This window comes from Rhinolophus sinicus, chromosome 2 (assembly GCF_057876585.1).
Source record: "Rhinolophus sinicus isolate RSI-liver-muscle chromosome 2, RSI-T2T, whole genome shotgun sequence".
In the NCBI taxonomy this organism is placed as follows: Eukaryota; Metazoa; Chordata; class Mammalia; order Chiroptera; family Rhinolophidae; genus Rhinolophus; species Rhinolophus sinicus.
This window is the reverse complement of record NC_142502.1, coordinates 101,417,328-101,442,351: the sequence shown is the minus strand read 5'-3', so window position 1 is coordinate 101,442,351 and position 25,024 is coordinate 101,417,328. Positions and strand designations below refer to the sequence as shown.

Sequence of the window (25,024 nt, the reverse complement as noted above, 5' to 3'; positions counted from 1 at the left end):
GTCCTTTACCTCCTTCTTCCCCTCTCCAGGTAAAGGAACTTTCAGCCCCGCCTCCCTGCCGGTCAGAGCTCCGCCTTCCCGGTCCACCTGTGCGCCCGGCCCCTGACGTCACCGTTCGGCTTCAGCGGCTTGCAGGATTCCGGCTCCTGATTGGTTCGTCCGACCACGGCCTGGCAGTCCACCAATGGCAGCGGCGCTGGGTGGGGAGGTGCCCATATCCAAGATGGCGCTCCCAGCAGCTAGGAGCGGGTGACCGGCAGCGGGGGAAGCGGCCTGGGTTGGCCCTCCGATTGTGGGGTCCTGGGGGCACCTCGCCGAGTACCCGCCGGCCCGCCTACCAGGCCTTCCCCGGGCCAGAGCAATGGCTGCCGAGAACAGCGAGCAGTTCTGGAAGAGGAGCGCCAAGCTGCCGGGAGGTGATCCCAGGAGCTGAGAGGAGGAAGAGGATTGGACCAAACCCTTCCAGATCGGAAGCCCTAAATCTCGCGGGCCTGGGGTCCCGCCGACCCCGGCAGGCTGGTTTGGGGAACGTCGGCTGGGGGAGCTGGGGCTGCCTGGTGGCGGCAGGGCAGCTGTCAGGCTGAGGCGCAGGCAGCAAGCTGTGGGGACGGCTGGTTGTGGGAGCAGCCCGGGGTCTGGGGGGGAGGGCTCTGGAGGGACTGCCCTCAGCCGGGCGGTGGCCGGAGTCCGCGCGTAAGAGACCCTGGAGTGGGATGAGTAGCCTGTGTCCGTCCTGGGTTAGGAGGCCCGGCCCTGGAACTGCTTCTCACTTTAAACAGAACTCTCCTGGGGGGTCTCCCCCACGCACAGGTGGTTGTTTGGACAAGGGTCGCCCCTTCCCCTGCTCCTCCAGCTCGGCACGTAGGAACCTTTCCCTGGATTCCAACAAGGTTCTGCTGGGAGCTTGGGACCGTCTGCAGGGGGACAGGAGAAATGAGAATTCTCAGGCCCGACGTTACTTTATCTTCAGTTGGCCTTTTCCCATTAGGAATTACTACAGGGTGACCCAAGAATTGAGGTTATTTCTTTAGCCTTTTCTAAGGATTTATTGAACCCCAAGTGGCCCCTTACCCTCCTGAGTTGTATTGTTCTACTACATTTTTTCATTCTTCAGTTAATTGGTTGGAGAGCACACCTTCTAAGCTACTTTTTTTTCCTTTTTGATGTATGTTGAGACCCTTAACAATTGTATACATCCTTCTATCAAATGTCCAGTTTCAGCTTGTCTTGGGCAGAGTCCTGAGAAGTATAAGGAGGAGTGTATGTTTCAGTCGTGAACTTAAGATTTCTGACAGCCACAGTCTACTTGGTGATGAAATTCATGTGGGTTGCCCCACATGCTACCTTTCCTCATTGATTCCGGTCTTTTCCTTCTGGGATAATCCTTTGAACTTGTGACCTTTGTTTTTTAATAGGAAAAGAGAAATGAGGGTCAGTGGTCGCTATATAGCAGACTTATTTTATTTAGGATCCTATTAGACATATGGAGAATGGTGGGAATCAGCTTCTAGTGACACAGTATTGCAATAATGCAAGGGAATGCAGAGATAGCTTCAGATGAAAGTGCTGTGGAATCACAGTGTTAATGTCAGTGCTAAAGACTCCTGTGTTTTTAGATAAGCACCACTTCCTGCCAACTGATTCCTTTTCCTTCCTGGTCTAGTGAGCTCTCCAGTCTCACTAACTGTTGTTCTCTGGGGTTTCCATAGTGAGGTCATTAAATGTTGACATCCTAGGGTTATAATCAGAATCAATGGGAGAACTGTTAAATCAGGAGGCAGTAGATGAGATGTGGGACATGCATGGTCTTTTGTGCCTACTGAGTGCTGGTTGTTATTCACAATCTTTTGTTTTCTGTGTTTCCTATTTGGACAATAGGAACAGTCACCGTTTTTCAAGGCACTACTTTTGCAAGATAGGAAGAGGAGTCTTTTCAGTTTTCTCAAGTTTCTGCCTTCCTTTTTCATTTTGAAGAAGAATATAGAGGGATAGAGGAGAGACCATTTGAGTTCAGAAAGACTTGGGTTATTATTTGGACCCTTTTACCTGTGTGATTAAGGACAGATGGTTTGCTCAATTTCTCTAGGCCTCAATGTCCTGATCTATGAAATGAGGATAAAAATACTTTCCTCAGGGTTCCTGTGGGGACTTAATTTAACATCCTATTTGTAAAGAACCAAGGACAGTGTTTATTTAGTACATTATGGTTCCTCGATATATACTAGTAATTAGTACTACTGTTATTCTTAGAGCGAACAAGTAAACATTTACTCAGATCCTTACCCTGGTGCTAGGTATTTATGTTCATTGTTTATCTTGAGACATCAAAGTGTTGCCATGATTGACAATAGATTTTATACCTTGCTTGTTGAGGGGAAATATTGTTTAGTTACATGCTTTTACCCGGGAAGCCTCCAGGATCCCCTGGTTATGGGGACAACTACTTTTAGATAGTAAGTGCTTTGATTTAAGGAAAATGTTAGGGCATTTTCTCAAGAATAGAATTTTTGCATTTGTAGTCTTTCCATTTTAGTGAAGAAACACTTTCTCCTGAGTGGGGAAATGACATAGACAACTGTCTTTAGGCCCATTGCAACCTAAAAGTGAAACCAGTTTACTTTTCTTTGCAAACTGAAAGGTAAAAATTCAAAGCAATGTCAGGTTACTTTCAATTTCTTTGATCATGATCCAACAACCTTAATGACAAACAAATAGGAATTTTATTTGGTAAAATAGCCTAAGTTCACAATGAGTTAAACATCCTTTATTAAAACAACAGCTTTATTGAGATATAATTCACATACCATAAAAATTCTTCCACTATTCAGTGGTATTTAGTATATTCATCTTGGATATGATGGTTTTGTACAACCATCACCACTAATTTCAGTACATTTTCAACACCCCAAAAAGAAACCTCATATCCATTAGTAGTCACCCTCCATCCCTCCCCACCCTCCTCAGCCCCTGGCAGCCACTAATATTCCTGTTTCTATAGATTTACCTTCTGGACATTTCTTATAAATGGAGTATTGTGATATGAGGCCTTTTCTGGATTCTTTTATTAAGCATAATGTTTTCAAGGCTCATTTGTATCAGTATTTTATTCCTTATCATGGCTAAATAATATTATATGGCTGTGCCTCATTTTGTTTATCCATTCATCAGTTGATGGACATTTACGTTGTTTCCACTTTTTGGCTATTATGAATAATGCTGTGAAATTCATGTGAAGGTTTCTGTGTGGATGTATGTTTTCCATTCTGAGTATATGTAGGAGTGGAATGGCTGGGTCACGTGGTAACTTGCTTCGGTCTTACTCCAGCAGTGACCCTGAGCTTCCACCGAAACTAGAAGAACTGAGTGTAGTAGAGCGAGCCGGGGTTCAGGGAAGCCAGCCCCGGTGCAAAGGGGCGAGCCCGGGTGCAGGGGAGCGAGCCCTAGTTCAGGGAGGCTAGCCTGGGTTCAGGGGAGAGAGCCCGGGTTCAGGGGGGCGAGCCGAGATCACAGTGGCTGAAGCCTTTGTACCCACATTCGCACTGCTGCACGGCCCCCCTTAGTGGCCTGTCCATGAAGGTCGTCAAGGCCCATCAAGGTTAAGTCTGTGATCCCGCTCCCAGTGTTTCAAGATGCACATTATGTTACCAGAGAGGGGGGCCCTTCTCTGGGAGATGTCCGGGCTTGGCTCTCACTCGGGGGTCGAACCCGGGCCTTGGGGAGGAGAACAGGGAAACTCGCCACTGTTACCAAAGGATGGGCCCTCCTTGACACGGTGTCCAGGTTCTTGGCGTCTTGAGCAAAGAATTGAACGAGACACAGAGGTGAAGCGGTGAGAGGAAAGTTTATGAGAACAGATAGTCACTCCAAAGAATTAGGAGCAGGCCGAGCACTGAGAAAAGCGGCTCAAGGCTCAGGGCTCCAGGTGGCATTATTTGGAGAAAAAATACACCCCAAAGGGTTTGCAGCTGCCCGCGCAAAGGCAGGGCTCAAGGGGGGGCTCAAGGCTCAAGAGGCAGCTGCTCACGGGAGCCTTGGGGTTTTATCTTATTCTCTGGGATGGGCTCTTCCTCTCTGGGAGCCAGACTGCTTGATTGACACCTGTGATTGACAAGGGGCCATTACCTCACCCTCTTAGACTGCGCATGTCCCTTCCCAGAGTTCAGTCTGTTATAATGATATTAATGAATGTCTGGGCCATTGTATGATCATATGATGGTATAATGCGGCCAGGGTGAGACGGAGGTCGCTGTAGCCCTTTACTGCACAGGAGCGGTCTAATTTATGGTCTGTCTCCTCACAGTGGCTACTGCTTAAGGCAGATATGGGAAGAATTTGGGAGGTCTCCAGGCGGTGCTCCCCATAGATTGTGTTGGATGTGCAGGAATGCAGAGACCCCATTACCTGTCTCTAACTGCCTGCCTTGTTTTCCCTGAGAGACGTGATCCCCATAAATCTCTGTGGGGAGTTGAGGGACAGGAGGTCTCTTCTTCTGTATCTGCTTCAAGCCGAGAAGGGGGGTAGAGCTGTCCCTACCTAATGGGGATTCACAGAACTCTCACCCTATTTGTTCTTAAACAATAAAAAGGGGGGTCTTTTCTTCATTGGTCGGGGTGTATTAGAAGCCTCACTAGGACATAATTTGTATCCCAACGGCCCCTAGATGAGGAAAGACAGCTATTAATTAATAAATCAAAAGAACTGGCTCCAGGGATGGGACTCAAAGCCCAGGTTTAGGTCTGGACTGGCCTGGAGGAGTGTTAAAACCCATTTCATCTCTGGAATGGCATTTGTTTACCCAAGAGTTAGGTCTGGAATGGCTTGGGGATGTTGGGCTGCAATGATTATAGCTCACAGGCTTTTAAGTAGTTATTAGGCAGGGGTGAGACACATTCTGTGATTTAGGCCAGGAGCAATCCTTAGTTTAGGACTTAGAAACTGATTAGAAGAGTGATTAACACCAGGGGCTAAGGAGCTAAGAAACTAGGGAAAGGGACACTTAAAATTTCTATACTGAGGGGACTTAAAGCTCCTATAGTGAAGGGGCTTAAACCATCTATAGTGAGGGAGCGCTCCCATAGCGGGATGGGTATTATTTCATTCATTCCTTTCTTGTGGTCCCTGAATGCCCAACTCCTCTCCTTGGGAGGGACCTTCTCCAGTTGTTAGGAATGAAAATAGTTTAGTTATAGGAGAAAATCCTGTCCTAAGACCGCCCCTCCAAATGTTACCTACGCAAACTGAAGACCCTCTGAGTACTCTCACCCCTACATGGAAGAGTCAAAGTGACCTAGTGTCTGAGACACTGGGATTCCTGGCCGGGCTAAGAACCCCAGTCCTCATTAGTCTTAGGGATCCCTCACAGTTTCTCCCCCAGAAGCAGTACCCTCTAAGGCCCGAGGCAAGGGCTGGGCTTCATGGTCACATAAAAGAAGGATTATGCTTTATAAAATCCTGAAACAATGTTTAATTGTAAGTTTTATATGTATCTAAATAGTGTGAATGGAAGATACAACAGAGCTGCTTTGAAAAAATCTTCAGGGGTGGCCAGATGGCTCAGTTGGTTAGAGCACGAGCTCTCTACCATGCGATGGTGGGCTGTGCCGCCTGCAACTAAGATTGAAAACAGCTACTGGACTTGGAGCTGAGCTGCACCTTCCACTAGATTGAAGGAGAACGACTTGGAGCTGATGGGCCCTGGAGAAACACACTGTTCCCCAATAAAGATTAAAAACAAAACAAAAAAACTTCAGCGTCCAGAGTCACATATCAACAGTGCTTTTTAGAATTACACTGGTGTCCAAATGGCTTCTACCAAATCTCATTCAAAAACACAGTGAAAGATGTGACATTTATTCTAGGATTCCAACCGGACAGCCAGTTTTGGAACACTGTTCCTAGATTCGCATTAACCATCGCTGCCCACTGTATCACAACAAAATTGTTGTCAGGATACCAAGGTGTATAGACTGAGACATGAGATTCACATTTTTCTAACATTTTGAAAAGCGATTTCATTACGCAAATATTTTTGAAGATGATGTTTAGTAAGAAAATTGGCATTGTAGCCAATATTTCTGACATTCTTAATGAAGCAAATTTGAAAATTCTAAAAAAAGCAAAGATAGTTATTGTAAAGGCAATAACATTATGGCCCTCAGTCTTTAAACTGTGATCAGCTACTCTTATGTTCTCAACTTTGTTGCAACTTATTCTCGGACACATTGTTATTAAAGGCGTCTACAATAAAAACTTACAAATACTGTTGTATCTCCTTTCTCTGTCTCAAACTTTTAATCGTTACATTCTAAGAGTGAAATTTAAGGCAGTAAAGAAAATGATCAGATAAAAGGATTATGCTTTATAAAATCCTGAAACAATATTTAATTGTAAATTTTATATGTATGTAAATCCTTTGACACTCCTCCCAGAGGTGGAGTAATTCCTTCTCTCTTGAGTGTGGGCCGGACATCATGACTTCTCATCCTGCTGATGTAATGGTGTGTGATTCTCAGTCTAGGACATAAAACTGCAGCTTCCGCTTGGTCGGTCTCTCTTTTTCTCCCTGTCCTTCTCTCTCTCCTATCACTTGCTCTTAGGGACTAACCTACCTAAGTCATTAGCCACCTTATGGAAAAGGCCCCACGGCTAGGAACTGAGGCCTCCTGGGACCATCCAGGAAGGAAAGGAAGCCCCTTCCAACAGCCCTATGAGTGAGCCGTGTTTCATGCGAGTCCTCCAGCCCCAGTCAAGCCTTCAGATGACGCAGCCCTGGCCGACAACTTGACTGCAACCTTGAGAGAGGCCCTGAGCCAGAAGCGCTCAGGTAAACCTCTCCTACATTCCTGACCCTGGGAAACTAGGATAAAATACACGTTTGTTGTTTTGAGCTGCTAACTTTTGGGTAATTTGTTACGCTGCCATACATGACTCATAGTGTCCAAAGAGACAAAGAATTATTGCACTGTTTTATTTGCAGATTAGCTTCCTGATGATCAGGGGCTTCCAAGATTGTTCCCCACTGTAGTTAATTAACAACAAGGACTGGTCTCTATGAGAATCTCTAGCTGGTGTTTTCAGGCACAACTTCTCCAGTGTTAAAGACAAAAGCCCTGTCCTTCCTCTGTTCCCAGGGCCAGCTCCCTCTCTGGAATCAAGTTCCCTGGGGGTGTCTTCTTCCAGAATAGTCCAGGGGGAGAGGTAAAGGGTGGGAGGCAGGGAGTCCATTTCAGGGAGAGGGATTCTGGGAAGAGAAAAGGAGGAAAAGGGGCTGAGCCCTGGTTTCCTCAGACAGCCCCTGCCTGGGTCAGGACTCAGGGTGACAGCGTGACAGAGGGCTCAGAGCAGGAGGAGGGGTCAGGGCAGAGTCCAAGGTCCCCTGAGGGCGCAGAAGCTCACTGTTGGGGAGTCCCCACCTCCCTGCGGTTTCACTTTACACAACCTGTGTCGGGTCCTCCTGTCTGGACATCGTGACGCGGCCCCAGTTCTCAGTCCCATTGCGTGTCCGGTTTCTGCAGAAGCCAATCAGTGTCACCGCCTTTCTGGTTATCAAGTGTCCACGGACCCGCCCGCATGCAGACTGTCTCCAGAACCCGAAGATGCGCGTCATGGGCCCCGGAGCCCTCCTTCTGCTGCTCTCGGGGGCCCTGGCCCTGACGGGGACCCGGGCGGGTGAGTGCGGGGTCGGGAGGGAACGATCTCCGTGGGGGGAAAGCGAGGGGACCGCCCAGTGGGGACACAGGACCCCGGGGAGGATGTGTCCCCACAGCCCAGACCTCAGACCCCTGACCCCGCCCCGTGCCTCTCCCCCTGCTGTCGCCCACTAGGGTCTCCCGCCCCCTCCCGTCTCCGTGCCCCCCTTTTCCGTCTCCCGGGTCCCCGCCCCTCCCAGCCCATCTCCCTCGGACCCGGGACCCGCGCCGGGAGGAGGGTCGCCTGGGTCTCAGCCCCTCCCCGTCCCCAGGCTCCCACTCCCTGAGGTATTTCCAAACCACCTGGTCCCGGCCCGGCCGCGAGGAGCCCCGGTTCATCGAAGTCGGCTACGTGGACGACACGCAGTTCGTGCGGTTCGACAGCGACGCGGCGAGACTAAGAGAGGAGCCGCGGGCGGCGTGGATGGAGGGGCCCTGGGTGGAGCAGGTGGAGCCGGGGCACTGGGACCGGAACACGCAGAGAGCCAAGACAGAAGCACAGAATCACCGAATGTGCCTGAACATCATCCGCGGCCACTACAACCAGAGCGAGGCCGGTGAGCGACGCGGCCCGGGTCCCGGTCACGACCCCCACGGACGGGCCGGGGTCCCCCCGAGTCTCCGGGTCCGAGCTTCACCCCGAGGCTGCGGGACCCGCCAGGCCCTGCACCGAGAAGAGCCCCCGGCGCCTTCGCTCCGGGGTGGGGGGGGAGGGGTTAAAGGTCGGGGTTACAGGTCGGAGCTGACAGCGGGGCGGGGTCAGGGTCTCACACCATCCAGAGGATGTACGGCTGCGACGTGGGGCCGGACGGGCGCCTCCTCCGCGGGTACTACCGGGACGCCTACGACGGCGCCGACTACCTGACCCTGAACGAGGACCTGCGCTCCTGGACCGCGGCGGACTCGGCGGCAGAGATCTCCCGGCGGAGGGTGGAGGCGACGGGTCTGGCGGAGGACCTGAGGGGCTACTTTGAGGGCACCTGCATGGAGTTGCTCGGCAAATACCTGGAGAGGGGGAAGGAGACGCTGCAGCGCGCAGGTGAGAGGGGCCGCGGGGCCTCCTACGAGGAGAGGAGGAAATGGGATCAACACCAGGACCCCTCCCCTCCCCGAACCCGGGAGATGGAGTCCGCCTGGGTTTTCAGATCCGGTACCAGAGAGTGACTCAAAGGGCCCCCCTTCTCCCAGGGACAGTTAGGGGTGCAGTCTCTCAGGGGATGGAAAGGGACCATCTCAGAAATAACTGATCAGCGGTTCCCTGTGTCTCTGGCAGCTGCTCTGGGAACCCGGGGGACTTTCTCTCTCAGGCCTTGTTCGCTGCCCCGCACACGGTGTGACTGAGCTGTGACCCCAGCTTTTCTGAGTCATGTGGCCTCCACCCAGCTCAGGACCAGGAATCCCTTTTCTCTCCATCAGATACCTGTCTCTGACCCTGGGCTGTCTCACCCTGATTCTAGAACTTTCTAAAGACTAGAGATTATCCCGGATGCCTATGTCCAGTGCGGTGTGTGGGTTTTGTGCTCCCTTCCCCCACCCCAGTTGTCCTGACCACTCTCAGGATGGTCACGTGACCACTGCTGGAGTGTCCCCTGAGGGATTCAAACGTCCTGAATTTTCTGACCCTTCCCCTCAGATCCTCCAAAGACACACGTGACCCACCACCATACCTCTGACCGTGACGTCACCCTGAGGTGCTGGGCGCTGGGCTTCTACCCTGCGGAGATCACCCTGACCTGGCAGCGTGATGGGCAGGACCTGACCCAGGACACGGAGCTCGTGGAGACCAGGCCTGCGGGGGACGGGACCTTCCAGAAGTGGGCAGCTGTGGGGGTGCCTTCTGGAGAGGAGCAGAGATACACGTGCCATGTGCAGCACGAGGGGCTGCCTGAGCCCCTGACCCGGAGATGGGGTACGGAGGGGGCCGTGGGCACAGAGCCTCTTCTCAGGGAAAGCAGGGGCCTCCGGAGGACGTCAGGTCGGGGCTGAGGCCTGGGGGTCAGGGCCCTCACCTTCCCTTCCCTTCCAGAGCCGCCTCCTCAGGCCGCCATCCCCGCTGCCATGGTGGTGGGCGTCATCGCTGGGCTGGTCCTCCTTGGAGCTGCCGGTCACTGGAGCTGTGCTGTGGAGGAGGAAGCGCTCAGGTAGGGAAGGGGCGGGGACTGAGGTGTCTTGTCCCACTGGGGGGTTTCAAGCCCCAGGTAGACATGTGTCCTGCCTCATTAGTGGTAAGGACCATCCACACACGTGTGCTTTCCCTGTCTAGGGCCCTATTTGCTAACAGTTTATTAATGCACGTGTGAAAATGAGGGACAGGTTTATCACCTTGAAGATTCTGGTGATGGGGACCTGATTCTCAATAGTCACAGGTCAGAGCAGAAGGTCCCTGCTGAGGACAGACCTCCAGGAGGGCGGTTGGTCCAGTCCCCACACATGCACTTTCCTTAGCTTTCCTGATCCTGCCGTAGTGGGTCTGCAGTCACAGTTCTGGAAACTTCTCTGGGGTCCAGGCCCAGGGGGTTCCTTTAGGACCTCATGGCCCTGCCTCCTTCCTGGGTTTTGATGTGATGTTTTTTTCCCGCAGGTGGAAAAGGAGGGAGCTACGCTCAGGCTGCAGGTGAGTATGGAAGGGGGGTGATCCCTGAGACCCGTAGGAGAGTACAGATGGAAGCCCTTGGGAGCTCACCCACCCCCATAATTCCTCCTTTAGCCACATCTGCTGTGAGCTCTGACCACATCCTGTTTTGTTCTCCCCCAGGTGGCGACAGTGCCCAGGGCTCTGATGTGTCTCTCACGGCTTCTAGAGGTGAGACCTGGAGGCCTGAAGTGGGAAGGGGGGCAGAGGGGACAGGACTGGGTACTGGGGAGTCTTTGAGACAGTTTGAGCAGCAGTGAATTGTTGAGAATGTCACCACTTACAGTTGCTAACCTGAATTTGTTATGATTATTTTCTTCTACAGCGTGAGACAGCTGCCTTGTGGGGACTGAGTGATGCGAGATTTGTTCATGCCCCCACTTTGTGACTCGGGAACCTCTGAGCTCTCTTTCTTCAAAGAGCATCTGAATGTGTCTGCGTTCCTCTCGCATCATGTGAGGAGGTGGGAGACTGCCCGCCCCCTGCCCTCCACGCCCCCTCCCCACACTGACCGAGTCTCTTCCCTGACCCACTGTCCTGTTCCAGCAAAGGCTGTTTCCGTCCCCACCTTTGCTTCATGTTACACTGAGCGGCAACTTTTACTTTGTATGGAAATAAGAATCTGGATATGAATTTGTTTTTTCACTTCTTGCCGTGAAGGGTTGAGGGGTTAATTAAAGGACAAAACCCTAAAGTTGGAAAGGAAATAAATGGAAGCACTGAGAACCTTCCAGAGTCCGTGTGTTTGCTGTGCTGAGTCTGTCGCAGGTGGAGACAGGAGAGGCTGTGAGGACCGAGCGTAGATACGGCCTGAGCCCAGTCGGGACTCAGTGCATCGTGGGCTCTGACGTGGTCACTCCTCGGCGGGGTCACCTCTCTGCCCCTTTGTCCTCATCCCTTCAGTATGACCTTGTCCCACCAGGACCTGTGATCACAGGGACTCAAACGTCACCCAGGTCTGGTCTTGTCAGTGACGGCTTCGTGTGGCCGGGTCACCAAGGCTCAGGACTTGCCCGGCCCTTGGCCCCCATCTTCTGGGTGTTCATTTGTTGTTTCTATAGAGGAATATGACTGTGTTTGTTCTCGTTATGAGTCCTGGTCTCATCCTCCTGTGGGTGTCCCCTGTCTGTCAGCAGCAGGAGGTGTTTTACCTGTCATTGTCCCCACAAGGCCCAGGGGTCCCTGCACACAGGAGTCTGTGGCTTGAGAGATGAATTTTCAGGCTCATCCAGCTCTTGCCTCCTTCCAGGGCTTGATGGTTCTTCCATCTTTTCCCAAACTATCAGAGGAACCAGATTCTGGAATGAGCAGAGGAGGGATCCCGTGATTTCCCATCTTAGATAAGTTCCAGCTGGAATTCTGCTCTGCTCGCTGCTCTCTCTCCCTGCCCTGCGCTCTAGTGCTGGCCCCAGTCCTAGCTCAGATTTATGAAGCAGGGTATGCTTGAGATTTATATTTGGTTTGAAAAGGGGACCCATAAGTCAGGGCTCACTGTTTCCTGAAGAGGGAAATATAACTGCTGTGGTGAGCAGGAGGGCAGGTGTGGGAGAAAGAAGGGGGGAGGGGGGAGAGCAGCACCTGTGAGAAAAGTGGAGGTGGCCCTGATGCCAGTGTGAGGGGACTTGGTGCTGTAGCTGCTACTAAACAGCATTTGACCCGAGGCTACATTAATAAAGATACTGTGCTTAGAACAGGGAGGCTCTGTCACTGACCATTCACTGACATTGGGCTTGTGCCAGATGTGTGACAGTTTCTACATCTGGGAAACATCACTGAAGCAAAGTCAGAAAAATGGCTGAACTTGGGTAGCGTCTGTTCCAGTGGGAAGAGACAGACTATATCCTATAGCACAGTAAACGAGGAAGGTGTGTATGTTAGAAGGAGATAAGTGTTCTGGTTAAACATAGTGGGAAGGGGATCAGAGTGTGGGGTGTGGGGCCAGGGAAGATGGCTGTATTGATTGGGGTGCTCAGGGTGACCTTGAGGAAAGCTGTGAAGGACACGAGGAATTATCCTTGAGGATGGGCACGTTCATTCCAGGCAGGAAACCTGCAGTGGGAATGCCCTGGGGCAGGAGTGTGTCTGGTTTCTGGGAAGAGCAGGGAGGCCGGTGTGGCTGCAGTAGAAAGTGATGGAGAAGAGACAGGTGCGGCCAGACCACGGGGCCGGGAGGATGGTAGAGGGCAGTGACCTGTGCTCGGAGTGAAGGGGGAGGTACAGGACAGTTAGGAGCGGAAGGGGACATGGTGTGACCTCCTTTTAGAGGACCGCTAGAGCTGCGGTGCTGAGAACAGACTTCTGAGAGGGAGGCCGGAGGAATCTGCAGGGTTCTGGGCCAGACATGTTGCCACTGGGGGTGAGCGGTGGGAATAGTGGGAGTGGGGTTCTGGGTACGTCCTGAATGTGGACATTACACATTTCCTAATGGGTCAGTCTGGGATGTGAAAGTCAGGGAACCCCAAAATCTCAGGGGATACAAATAGAAAGATGGGCTTGCTGTCAGCAGAAATGGGGAAGGGTCTCAAAGGATCATATCTGAGGGATGGGGGGCCTCCCAGAATTCATTTTAAACATGCTGGAGCTGAGATGTCATTGGACTGGCAGTTGGAGAGATCAGTCTGGAGATTAGGGGAAATGTCCGGGCTGGAGAAATAGACTTGGGAGGTGACACATATAAATGACATTTGAAGCCTTCAGCACAGATGAGGTCACCAAGGGAGTGATGGCCGTAGAAGAGAAAGGAACAGGACTGAACCCTGGACCCCCCAGTGCTGTGATCTGATCAGACCACACACCCTGCAGATGGCACAGTTCTGGCCCCACGTCGATAAGGCACGTAGACCAGCGAGTCCCAAACTTCCCTGGGCACAGGAATCCCCTGGACTCTTGTTAAGACTCAAAGTCTGGAGCAGAGCAGAGACTTTGGTTTTATAAGGAGGTTGGTGCCGCTGCTGATCTTCAGATCACACTTTTAGTAGCAAGACCGTCACCAGGATTCCCACAGGCTGTGCGTCAGCCTCACTTGCATGGCTTGTTACAGAAGCGACTCCTGGTCTTGTGTCCGGTTCTCTGAGACGGTGGGTCTGGGAGAGGCCTGAATGTCTGTAACAAGCCCACAAGCTGTCCTGGGGCTCAGCCAGCTTGGGAACCTCTGAGGTCAGTGATGGAGCTCAGGGTGGGGAATGGTCTTCAATACACTTTTAAAGGGGTTTTTCCTCAGAAAGGGGAGGACAGTGTCGTTAATTATGAGACGTGATTTTGGGAGTTACATGTTCTCTCTACCATGGGTTAGAGTCAGTGGGAGATTTAGGAGTGGGTCACAGGTCAGTGTAATAAAATCTCTGAATGCTCGCTCCTGAAACTCTTCCCCACATTGATTTCTGGGAGCAAACAATGGAATCCAAATTTTTTCTAATTTAGACACATACACACACACACACACAAGGTCAGACTATTAAGTTCGGGAACTCATCCTAGAAAAAGTGCTACATACCTCGCTGCTGAATATCACTACAGTCACCTTCGAAGTACTCCCCTTGGGAAGCTATGCACTGATGCCAGTGCCTAGTCCCCCTTCAAAGCTATTTTGGGACTCTTTTTCTGGAATGGCCATCAGAGCTGTCGTCATATCACCCTTGATGTCCTGAATGTCATCAAATGTCTTTCTTTCAATGTTTCCTTTATCTTTGAGTAAAGAAAGAAGTCATTGGGGACCAGATCAGATGAGTAGGGAGGGGGTTTAATTTGTTTACTGGATAAAAACTCCCTCACAGACAGTGCCATGGTGCATTCTTGTGATGCAAGAGCCATGAATTGTCAGTGAAAAGTTCAGGTCATCGAATTTTTTCACGCAGCCTTTTCAGCACTTCCAAATAGTAAACTTGGTTAACTGTTTGTCCAGTTGGTACAAATTCATAATGAGTAATCCCTCTGATATAAAAAAGTTTAGTCACATTGTTCCAACAAGTTCACGAACATAATTGTCCGACCTCACGCACGCCCATGTGTGTGTGTGTGTGTGTGTGTGTGTGTGTGTGTGTGTAAAACATTCTGGCAAAATACTATTGTGGGGAAGGCCACAGAACAGGCTTCAGCTCACACACCAGGAACTGACCCACAGTCCCCCCAGGTCAGGTCCCACGTGAGAACCACTGCCCCTTATGCTGGGCAGATGTGTCACTGCTCACACCACTGACATCCATGTGGACCCCGGACCCTGCGGCCATGACTGCTGTCACTGCTGCTCCTGGCAGCTGTGTTGTTACTGCCAAATGCATTCTGCTCGGTTCCAGCCTCTGTGTCACCACATCCTGTGTCAGAGTCTGGCATGTGGTCACCTGACCGGGGAGCCTCATGCCGTGTCCAGCTGCAAGAGTGTTGGGGACAGTGGGTTTCCCTCTTATGGAGTGAAGTGGCCTCTGCATCCCACCAAGACTCTACGTGTGGAATTTTCCTAATGTAGGAAAAGAGCTCAGGTGTTCAAGGTGGAGGATGTGAAAAAAATGACTAATTTCAATTCTTGGAGCAAACATCTGATACTAGAAGTTTCTCTGGTACTTTATTGACATCCAAGGGGGAGGTTGACTTGCTCACTATTACTCTAAATTTGTGGGATGGTGAGGGATTTTTTTCTCTCCACTGAACCAATTCTCTGGTTCTCGGACACCACCTGTGTGTCCTACACTTTAACTCAACTCTGATACCACCTACCTGGAGTTACATCAGACCCCACAGGTTACGGGCTCCATCCCACTAAGTGAGGCTGCCCTCACTTAGGATGCTAGTCACAAGTTTCAGGTCCCCCTCACATTACCTGCACTTCTGTCTGACATGGGTACTAAGTTTGGGGTCTCCCGTTTCAAGTTCAATAATTTGCTAGAACAACTCATAGGACTCAGGAAAATGCTAAGCTTACTGTTACAGTTGGTTATAAAGGATACAAGTGAGCAGCCAGATGAAGAGGTCCGTAGGGCGAGGTCTGGAAGGGTCCCCAGCGCAGGAGTGGTGTCACTGAGGTGGAGTGTGTCACCCTCCCAGCACATGGATGTGATGAGCAATTCGGCAGCTCGCTGATTTCTGTCGGTTTAGGTTTTGTTTTTAATTGAAGTTTCATGACATAGGCCTGATTGATTAAGTGATTGGCCATTGGTGATTGAATTCAGCCTCCAGCTCCTCTCCCCAGAGGTCAGGGCGAGAGGCTGAAAGTTGCAACCTTCTAATCATGGCTGGTCTTTTTGGTGACGATCCCTCATCCCGAAGCTCTCTAGGACCCCTCAGCCAAGAGTCATATCATCCCAAAGTCACTCTTCTCACTCAGGAGATTTAAAAGGTTTTAGGAGTTCTGTATCAGGAACTGGGGACAGAGATCAAATTTTTTTTATTATATCACAGGTCTTTGACCAAAATCCATTTATAACAAAAGGACCATAGCAGTTAAACAATGCTGGCCATTACAGAGTCCCATTCAGTTATTAACAATTAGTCCAGTCCAGTGTCCTATTGAAGATATTTACATACTTAATAAATTTACGAAAGTTGCTCAACGTTTTAGTCAGACGGGAAATTCAAATTAGCTGTAATATGATATCATTGCATACCTCCCAGAATGGCTAAAATGAAGAAGTCAGACAATATCAATTGTTTGCAAAAATTTAATTATATCACTCATATATTGCTAGTGGGAGAGTAAATTGATTCAAGTACTTTCAAAAATTCTTTGGCCATACATTCTAAAGCCAAACATTCACTCACCCTATGACCCTACATTTCTACTCCTACGTATATACCTAATAGACATGCGTGCATGTGTGTGCCAAAATATATGGAAAAATCATTCATAGCAGCATGATTTGTGAAATCTGGGCATAACACAAATGCCCATGAACGTCAGAAGATAGAAGCATGGTCCTATTCATATAACTGACCCCCTGTAGCCATGGGAATGAATAATCTACAACCACACACAGCCTTAGGGGTGAGACCCGGGGTCATAATGTTGAGTGAGAGGCAGATACCGAGGGGTTTCCCCTGTAATATTCCATTCTACCAAAACCTGACAGAACTCATCCCTGCTGTTAAAAATCAAGCTAGAGGCCGGCACGGTGGCTAAGGCGGTTAGAGCTCCATGCTCCTGACCCCAAAGGCTGCCGGTTCGATTCCCACATGGGCCAGTGGGCTCTCAACCACAAGGTTGCCAGTTCAATTCCTCGAGTCCCGCAAGGGATGGTGGGCAGCGCCCCCTGCAACTAAGATTGAACACGGCACCTTGAGCTGAGCTACGGCTGAGCTACCGGATGGCTCAGTTGGTTGGAGCGCGTCCTCTCAACCACAAGGTTGCCAGTTCGACTCCCACAAGGGATGGTGGGCTGCACCCCCTGCGACTAGCATTGGCAACTGGACCTGGAGCTGAGCTGCAAACTCCACAACTGAGATTGAAAGGACAACAACTTGATTTGGAAAAAAGGCCTGGAAGTACACACTGTTCCCCAATAAAAGTCCTGTTCTCCTTTTTAAAAAAACAAGCTAAGAGCTACTTGGGGAGAGGTTGGTTTATGACTGAATACGTCTCAAGAGGGTTTCCTGCAGCTGGAAATGTTCCTTGGTGTGGGTGTTGCTTATCCCAACGTTCACTTTGGGAAAATCCACTGTACACTTCTGATTCGTCCACCTCTTTCTATGGGTGTGTTAAAATAAAAATAAAAAGGTTTTCAAAGTGAGAGGCAACAGCATTTGAGATTTAAAAAAAAAAAGCATAGCTATTTGGGAAGCATTGATTCAGACAGAAACACACATAATATTCCAGTTAGAAGCAAAAGCGATGGGTATTTATGAGAAAGGGAAGGGAAACAATTACATCAATAGAAGGAAGGCATTTCTATTGATGCAAATAACAACACAGGGAGGCTAATTCTAAATAATTAAATTTTTCAGTTCAGCAGTCAGAATCACTGCTTTTCTGTTATCTTTGCCAACAGTTCTTTGGGAAATAATGCTGCTTTAGGCCCAGTTGTAAAGGTTATTTGCCCGGTTTTAATATCTCAAAGGTTTTAGACATAAGATGTGCAAAGCAGTTCCTCTGGGATGGCAGCTCCCACTCCAGTTTAAAGTGGCTCTGTTTAATATTTTTTTGATATTTCCCCCATTTTGATCAACATCTTTCCTTTAAAGTATTGCTGATAAATCACTGGAAAGCGCACTGATTGGCCATTAAAGCATCCCTGGCCCTCCATTGTTAGGACAGCTCATTTTTGGAGTGTCGGGCCACTGTCCATCTCTCATTTCCTGGAAAAGTCATTCCTGGTATGTCATGTCCCACGATGGAGGGAAAGTCGTTTTCTTTGTTCTTAGGAACTTTAGCTACATTGGAGCAGCAACAGCGCCAGCACAGAGGAAGCCTTTGCCATCATGTTCCTTTAAGGGCAGACACTGTCTGTAGTTTCTTGAGGGTTTTTTATACAAAGTCTCACAGGCCTTAGTGAGCATATCAAAAATGTTGAGCAACTGTTATCAGAGTGGTGTCCTTATAACATCAAGACATGCAAAACAAACGGTTTTAGAACAGCAAATATTTTATAATAACAAATAGAATGTTAAGTTCAATTTGAAGAATAGATTTGAACCAAGAGGCAAAGACTGAGGGCAGTTAGTTGAAGATTAAAAATCCTGAGGTGTCAGTGGGCATTGTATTTAGCCATTTGGTTTGTGCCTGGATTTTATTTAGTTCTGTCTATTTTCCAGAGGTGTTTCATCCAAGTACAAGAGGTATTAACAACAGAGCAAACCCCACATGCTCTGTTAGGAGCTGGTCAAGAGCAAATCTACTGCCTAATATAACTCACACAAGGCAATTTAAAGATTTTTCCTGGTCGGCTTTGTTTTAGTGGTATCCAGCAATTTCCTCCAAGGTTTTTGATATGTTAATAATTATGTAATTTTTCATTTTTTTTTTCTTAAGATTTTACTGGTGAAGGACTTTATTGGGGAACAGTGTGTGTTTCCAAGACTTTTTTTCCAAGTCAAGTTGTTGTCCTTTCAATCTTAGTTGTGTAGGGTGCCGTTCAGCTTCAAGTTGTTGTCCTTTCAGTCTTAGTTGTGGAGGGCGCAGCTCAGCTCCAGGTCCAGTTGCCAATGCTAGTTGCAGGGGGTGCAGCCCACCATCCCTTGCGGGAGTCGAACCAGCAACCTTGTGGTTGAGAGGACACGCTCCAACCAACTGAGCCATCCAGGAGCTCTGCAGCAGCTCAGCTCAAGGTGCCGTGTTCAATCTTAGTTGCAGGGGATGGAGCCCACCCTCCCTTGCGGGACTGGAGTAATCGAATGGGCAACCTTGTGGTTGAGAGCCCACTAGCCCATGTGGGAATCCAACCGGCGGCCTTCAGAGTTATGAGCACAGAGCTCCAACCTCCTGAGCCACCGGGCCAGCCCTCACTTTATCATTTTAATACCTGCCCAAGGAAAAACTATTCTTCCAAATCTGGTGCCTTCACGGGGGCTGACATCACCAGCCATGAAAGGTCCTTGTCTATATGTGTAATTAGGGTGCATTTGGACACGTTAAGTAGGTTTAAAATAATGCCCAGTGTTATCTGGCCAGATGGAAAGTAAGGGGAAAAAGCAAACAACAACTATTACAGTGAGTGGCTGACTTCTCATATTTTTGTGAGATAGGAAGGAATTAAAGTGAGAAGAAAGGAAGGGGAATTATGCAGGTTTGGCCCGAAATCTTGGGTTAGCTGTCCACCACAGATGTGATCTGCTTCATTTCCCACTCATTTTAAATTTCAAATGTTCTGTTGGTTGAGCTGTCCAGTTTGGTGCAAGAGCTTTCTTTAAATTAGGAAACATGAGTCCAAGAGTCAACACCTTTAAACTTGGTCACACGTGGATTAGTTAAGAGAACCTGAAATCTGGAGGCATCAGATAGGAAGGAAAAGATCAATGCTTTAATTTTGTTCACAAAGGTATAATTTAGCAAATTGCTGTAGGTCATAAGTAGCTTAGGAAGAATTTTTCTTATACCTGGGGGGAGTAAAAACCAGTGATGTAGGAGATTTTTTGAGCCAGTGCCGGGATCCTGTATCATGAAACCAAAGAATGGAAGCACGGACCAAGGAGAAACAAGGAGTTGTAAAAGAGGATAGTTTATTAAAAAACAAAGGGTCACAGCTCCTGAGCCGGAGGGTGTCACAAATAGGGTGCCTGCCTGGGGCAAAGGCTCTTACTCTTATATCTTCTCTTGGCTGTTTGAAGAAAGGAACTGACACCTTTTAATGGCATTTGTTTATGGGTTTTTTTTTGCTCTGTTTGCCCATCCTGAATGCATTAGCAAAATAACTCATTCCTATCTATTAAATCTGGTCCGTTTGTCCTGGAGTGAACCAGTTACTTCAAAATCAGAATCTGGAGTTTTAGGAAATGGCTGCCTTTTGTTTATTCCACCAGGGACCTTCCTGTCTACCTAACAACATGCTAACTAACCTGTTTCACCAGTAATATTTTATATGAAAAGTAAAAAAAAAAAACTATAATCACTCTTACCCATGTTATTAATTCTCGTTGATCTTTAACTTCTTGTTAGTAGTTTAACAAATCCAGTTTTCCTTAGAGTTGTATAAATCTTTACTTAGTTCAGTGTTATGGTTTTTTTTGTGTGTTTTTTTTGTTGTTGTTTTTTTTTCTCTTTTTTTTTATTGTTTTATTAGTTTCAGGTGCACAAGACAAAGCAAAACTTAGATGTTTATCATTTATATCCCTCACACTGTGTGAACTCCCCTCCCCCCATCCACTATCCCTCTGTACGTTCCCCAAATTAATTTTCGAAACCCCATGACCATCTTATGGTTACCGACTATTTTCTAAACCTCTCACCTTCCCCTTATCCCCACCCCCCCCGCCCCTCTAGCAACCCTCAGTTTTTCCTCCATGTTTCCAAAACTGTCTCTGATTAGTTCATTCACTTATTCTTTTCTTTAGATTCCGCATATAAGTGAGATCATACGGTATTTGTCTTTCTCTGTCTGACTTATTTCACTTAACATAATGTTCTCTAGGTCCATCCATGTTGTTGCAAATGGTAAGATTTCTTTCTTCTTTATGGCTGCGTAATACTCTGTTGTATAAATGTACCACAGTTTCTTAATCCAGTCATCTACTGATGGGCATTTCGGTTGTTTCCAGGTCTTGGCTATTGTGTATAGTGCTGCAATAAACATAGGAGTGCATAAAGATTTTTGAATTGAAGTTTTGGATTTCTCCGGATAGATACCTAGGAGTGGGATTGCTGGATCATAAGGTAGTTCCATTTTCAGATTTTTGAGATACCTCCAAACTGTTTTCCATAGTGGCTGCACCAATCTGCATTCCCACCAACAGTGCACCAGCGTTCCCTTTTCTCCACATCCACGTCAGCACTTGTTGTTTGTTGATTTATTGATGATAGCCATCTTGACTGGGGTGAGGTGGTATCTCATTGTGGTTTTTATTTGCATTTCTCTGATGGTTAGTGAGGTTGAACATTTCTTCATATGTCTGTTTGCCATTTGTATGTCCTTTTTAGAAAAATATCTCTTCATGTCCTCTGCCCATTTTTTAATTGGGTTGTTTGTTTTTTTGGAGTTGAGTTGAGTGAGTTTTTTATAAATTTGTGATATTAACCCCTTATCAGATATATCATTGGCAAATATCTTTTCCCATTCAGTAGGATCCCTTTTTGTTTTATTGATGGTTTCCTTTGCTGTGAAAAAGCTTTTTAGTTTGATGTAATCCCACGTGTTTATTTTTTCTCTTACTTCCCTCGCGTGAGGGGATATATCAGTATAAATCTTACTCCAGGTAATGTCTGTGAAGTTTCTCCCTATATTTTCTTCTAGGAATTTTATGGTTTCAGATCTTACATTTAAATCTTTAAGCCATTTTGAATTTATTTTTGTATGTGGTGTAAGGAGGTGATCCAGCTTCATCTTTTTGCATGTGTCTGTCCAGGTTTCCCAGCACCATTTATTGAATAGACTGTCTTTACCCCACCGTACATTCTTGCTTCCATTGTCATAGATTAAATGGCCATATAGGCATGGATTTATTTCTGGACTCTCTATTCTGTTCCATTGATCTATGGGTCTGTTTTTATGCCAGTAACATGCTGTTTTGGTTACTGTAGCCTTGTAGTATAATTTGAAGTCAGGTATTGTTATACCTCCCACTTTGTTCTTATTTCTCAAGATTGCTGAGGATATCCGGGGTCTTTTGTTGTCCCATATAAATTTTAGGATTATATGTTCCATTTCTGTGAAAAATGTCATTGGTAGTTTGATAGGAATTGCGTTGAATACGTATATTGCCTTAGGCAGTATGGACATTTTAACTATATTAATTCTTCCTATCCATGAACATGGTATGTGTTTCCATCTATTTGTATCTTCTTTCATTTCTTTCTTCAGTGTCTTATAATTTTCTGAGTACAGATCTTTTACTTCTTTGGTTAAATTTATTCCCAGGTATTTTATAGTCTTTGGAGCAATTGTAAATGGAATTGCTTTTTAAATTTCTCCTTCTGATGTTTTATTATTGGTATATACAAATGCAACTGATTTCTGAATATTAATTTTGTATCCTGCTACTTTACTAAATTCATCTATCAGCTCTAATAGTTTCTTGGTGGAGTCTTTAGGGTTCTCTAAATATAGTATCATATCATCTGCATATAATGACAGTTTTACTTCCTCCTTACCGATTTGGATGTCTTTTATTTCTTTTTCTTGTCTGATTGCTGTGGCTAGAACTTCCAGCACTATGTTGAATAGAAGTGGAGAAAGTGGGCAGCCTTGCCTTGTTCCTGATTTTAAGGGGAATGGTTTTAGTTTTTCCCCATTGAGTATGATGTTAGCTGTGGGTCTATCATATATGGCCTTTATTATGTTGAGATATGATCCCTCTATTCCCACTTTCTTAAGGGTTTTTATCATGAATGGCTGCTGAATTTTATCAAATGCTTTTTCTGCGTCTATTGATATGATCATGTGATTTTTATTTTTCATTTTGTTAATGTAGTGTATCACATTAATTGATTTGCGGATGTTGAACCACCGTTGCATACCAGGGATGAATCCCACTTGATCATGGTGTATGATCTTTGTAATGTATTGCTGAATTCTGTTCGCTAGTATTTTGTTGAGGATTTTTGCATCTATGTTCATTAGCGATATCAGCCTGTAGTTTTCTTTTTTTGTGGTGTCTTTGTCTGATTTTGGGATCAGGGTGATAGTGGCTTCGTAAAAAGTGTTTGGAAGTCTTCCCTCCCTCTGGATTTTTTGGAAGAGTTTGAGGAGAATAGGTGATAATTCTTTTTTGAACATTCTGTAAAATTCACCTGTAAAGCCATCTGGTCCAGGGCTTTTGTTTGTTGGGAGATTGTTGATTACTGCTTCAATTTCCTTGGTGGTAATCAGTCTATTCAGGTTTTCTGTGTCCTCTTGAGTTAGCCTTGGAAGGTTGTATGCATCTAGGAAATTGTCCATTTCTTCCAGGTTGTCAAATTTGTTGGCAAACAGTTGCTCATAGTAGTTTCTTAGGATTTTTTGTATCTCTGCGGTGTGTGTTGTCACTTCTCCTCTTTCATTACTGATTTTATTAATTTGGGTCCTCTCTCTCTTTTTTTTAATGAGTCTGGCTAAAGGTTTGTCAATTTTGTTTATCTTCTCTAAGAACCAACTCTTGGATTCATTGATCTTTTGTATTGTTTTTCTGGTTTCTATTTCATTTATTTCCTCTCTGATCTTTATTATCTCCTTCCTTGTACTCCCTTTGGGCTTATTTTGTTGTTCTTTTTCCAGATCCCTTAAGTGTGAAAATAAACTGTTAATTAGTGATGTTTCTTGTTTCTTTAGGTAGGCCTGCAGTGCTATGAACTTCCCTCTTAGGACTGCTTTCACGGCATCCCATAGATTTTGGGTCATTGTATTTTCATTTTCGTTTGTCTCGAGATATCTTTTGATTTTTTCCTTGATCTCCTGCTTGACCCATTCATTATTTAGTAACATATTATTCAGCCTCCATGAATTTGTGTGTCTTCCAGTTTTTTTTCCTGTAGTTCATTTCTAATTTCATAGCACTGTTGTCAGAGAAGACAATTGGTATGATTTCGATTTTCTTAAATTTATCAAGACTTGCTTTGTGGCCTAACACATGGTCTACCTTGGAAAATGTTCCATGTGCGCTTGAGAAGAATGTGTATTCTGCAGCATTGGGGTGGAATGCTCTGAAAATATCGATTAAATCCAAGTGGTCCAATGTGTCATTTAAGGCTGTTGTTTCCGTATTGATTTTCTGTCTGGAAGACCTGTCCCTTGTTGTCAGAGGTGTGTTGAAGTCCCCTACTATGATAGTGTTACTGTTGATGGCTGTCTTTATGTCAGCCAATATCTGTTTTATATATTTAGGTGCTCCTATGTTGGGTGCATAAATGTTTACTAGGGTTATGTCCTCTTGTCGAATCGATCCCTTTATTATTATATAGTGCCCATCTTTGTCTTTTAATATTTTCTTCATTTTAAAGTCTATTTTGTCAGAAATAAGTATTGCAACTCCAGCTTTTTTCTCATTTCCATTTGCATGGAATATCTTACTCCAACCCTTCACTTTCAGCCTGTGTGTGTCTTTCGATCTGAGGTGAGTCTCTTGTATACAGCATATACAAGGGTCTTGCTTTCTTATCCACTCAGCCACACTATGTCTCTTGATTGGAGCATTTAAACCATTTACATTTAAGGTGATTATTGATAAGTACATAGTTATTGCCATTTTAAAATTTGTAGTTAGATTGTTTTCATTTTTCTTCTATTTACAGAAGTCCTTTTAGTATTTCTTGCAATGCTGGCTTGGTGGTAATGAATTCCTTTAGCTTATTCTTTTCTGGGAAGCTCTTTGTCTCTCCATCAACTTTAAATGATAGCCTTGCTGGATAAAGCAACCTAGGTTGTATGCCTTTGTTTTCCATCACTTTGAGTATCTCCTGCCACTCCCTCCTGGCTTTCAATATTTCTGCACAAAGGTCATTTGATAGTCTTATGGGAGTTCCCTTTTATGTAACCCTCTGTCTTTCTCTTGCTGCTTTGAGGATTCTCTCTTTGTCTTTAATCTTTGCCATTTTAACTATAATGTGTCTTGGAGTTGACCTGTTTGGGTTTATCCTGGTTGGAACTCTCTGCACTTCCTGGGCTTGTATGTTGGTTTCCTTCATCAGGTTAGGGAAATTTTCAGACATTATTACTTCAAATATGTTCTCAATCCCTTGCTTTCTCTCTTCACCTTCTGGTATTCCTATGATGCGCATGTTGTTGCACTTGATGTTATCCCATAGGTCTCTTAAACCATCTCCATTATTTTTTATTCTTTTTTCTTTCTGTTGTTCTGTTTGGGTGATCTCTGCTAACTTGTCTTCTAAGTCGCTGATTCGATCCTCTGCTTCATCTAACCTGCTGTTAATTCCTTCAAGTGAGTTCTTTATTTCAGTAATTGTGTTCTTTAGTTCTAACTGGTTGTTCGTTATGATTTCTACATCCTTCTTGATGTCCTCTCTAAGCTCCTTAAACATTCTTATCATCAGTATTCTGAACTCTGTCTCTGATAGTTTGGTTACCTCTGCTTCATTTAGTTCCATTTCTGGAGGTTTCTTCTGTTCTTTTATTTGGGATATGTTTCTTTGTTTCCT

The 25,024-nt window shown here is 46.5% G+C and overlaps 1 protein-coding gene and 1 long non-coding RNA gene across 2 annotated transcripts; one reads left to right on the top strand and one right to left on the bottom strand.

Moving 5' to 3' along the window:
• Window positions 1-204: 204 nt before the first annotated feature.
• Window positions 205-11,046, top strand: LOC141571649 (class I histocompatibility antigen, Gogo-OKO alpha chain-like). The gene is made up of 10 exons (XM_088795801.1): window positions 205-416; window positions 6,597-6,823; window positions 7,515-7,668; window positions 7,961-8,245; window positions 8,452-8,727; window positions 9,322-9,597; window positions 9,715-9,829; window positions 10,270-10,302; window positions 10,444-10,491; window positions 10,646-11,046. Exons 3-9 carry the CDS (start codon window positions 7,596-7,598, stop codon window positions 10,466-10,468), a joined length of 1,083 nt encoding a protein of 360 aa, XP_088651927.1. The 5' UTR covers window positions 205-416; window positions 6,597-6,823; window positions 7,515-7,595; the 3' UTR covers window positions 10,469-10,491; window positions 10,646-11,046.
• LOC109439662 (uncharacterized) lies at window positions 6,952-7,575 on the bottom strand. The gene is made up of 2 exons (XR_002136537.3): window positions 7,439-7,575; window positions 6,952-7,240 (listed from the first exon to the last, which is right to left on the bottom strand). It is a non-coding gene; the product is annotated as an uncharacterized LOC109439662 (long non-coding RNA).
• Window positions 11,047-25,024: the final 13,978 nt, after the last annotated feature.

What these genes read in the sequence shown, in the direction of transcription:
- LOC141571649 (XM_088795801.1), top strand. Translation starts at nt 7,596, where the DNA reads ATGCGCGTCATGGGCCCCGGAGCCCTCCTTCTGCTGCTCTCGGGGGCC. An exon ending in CTACAACCAGAGCGAGGCCG is followed by an intron (nt 8,246 to 8,451) that starts GTGAGCGACGCG and finishes GGGCGGGGTCAG; the next exon opens with GGTCTCACACCATCCAGAGG. An exon ending in GCCCCTGACCCGGAGATGGG is followed by an intron (nt 9,598 to 9,714) that starts GTACGGAGGGGG and finishes CTTCCCTTCCAG; the next exon opens with AGCCGCCTCCTCAGGCCGCC.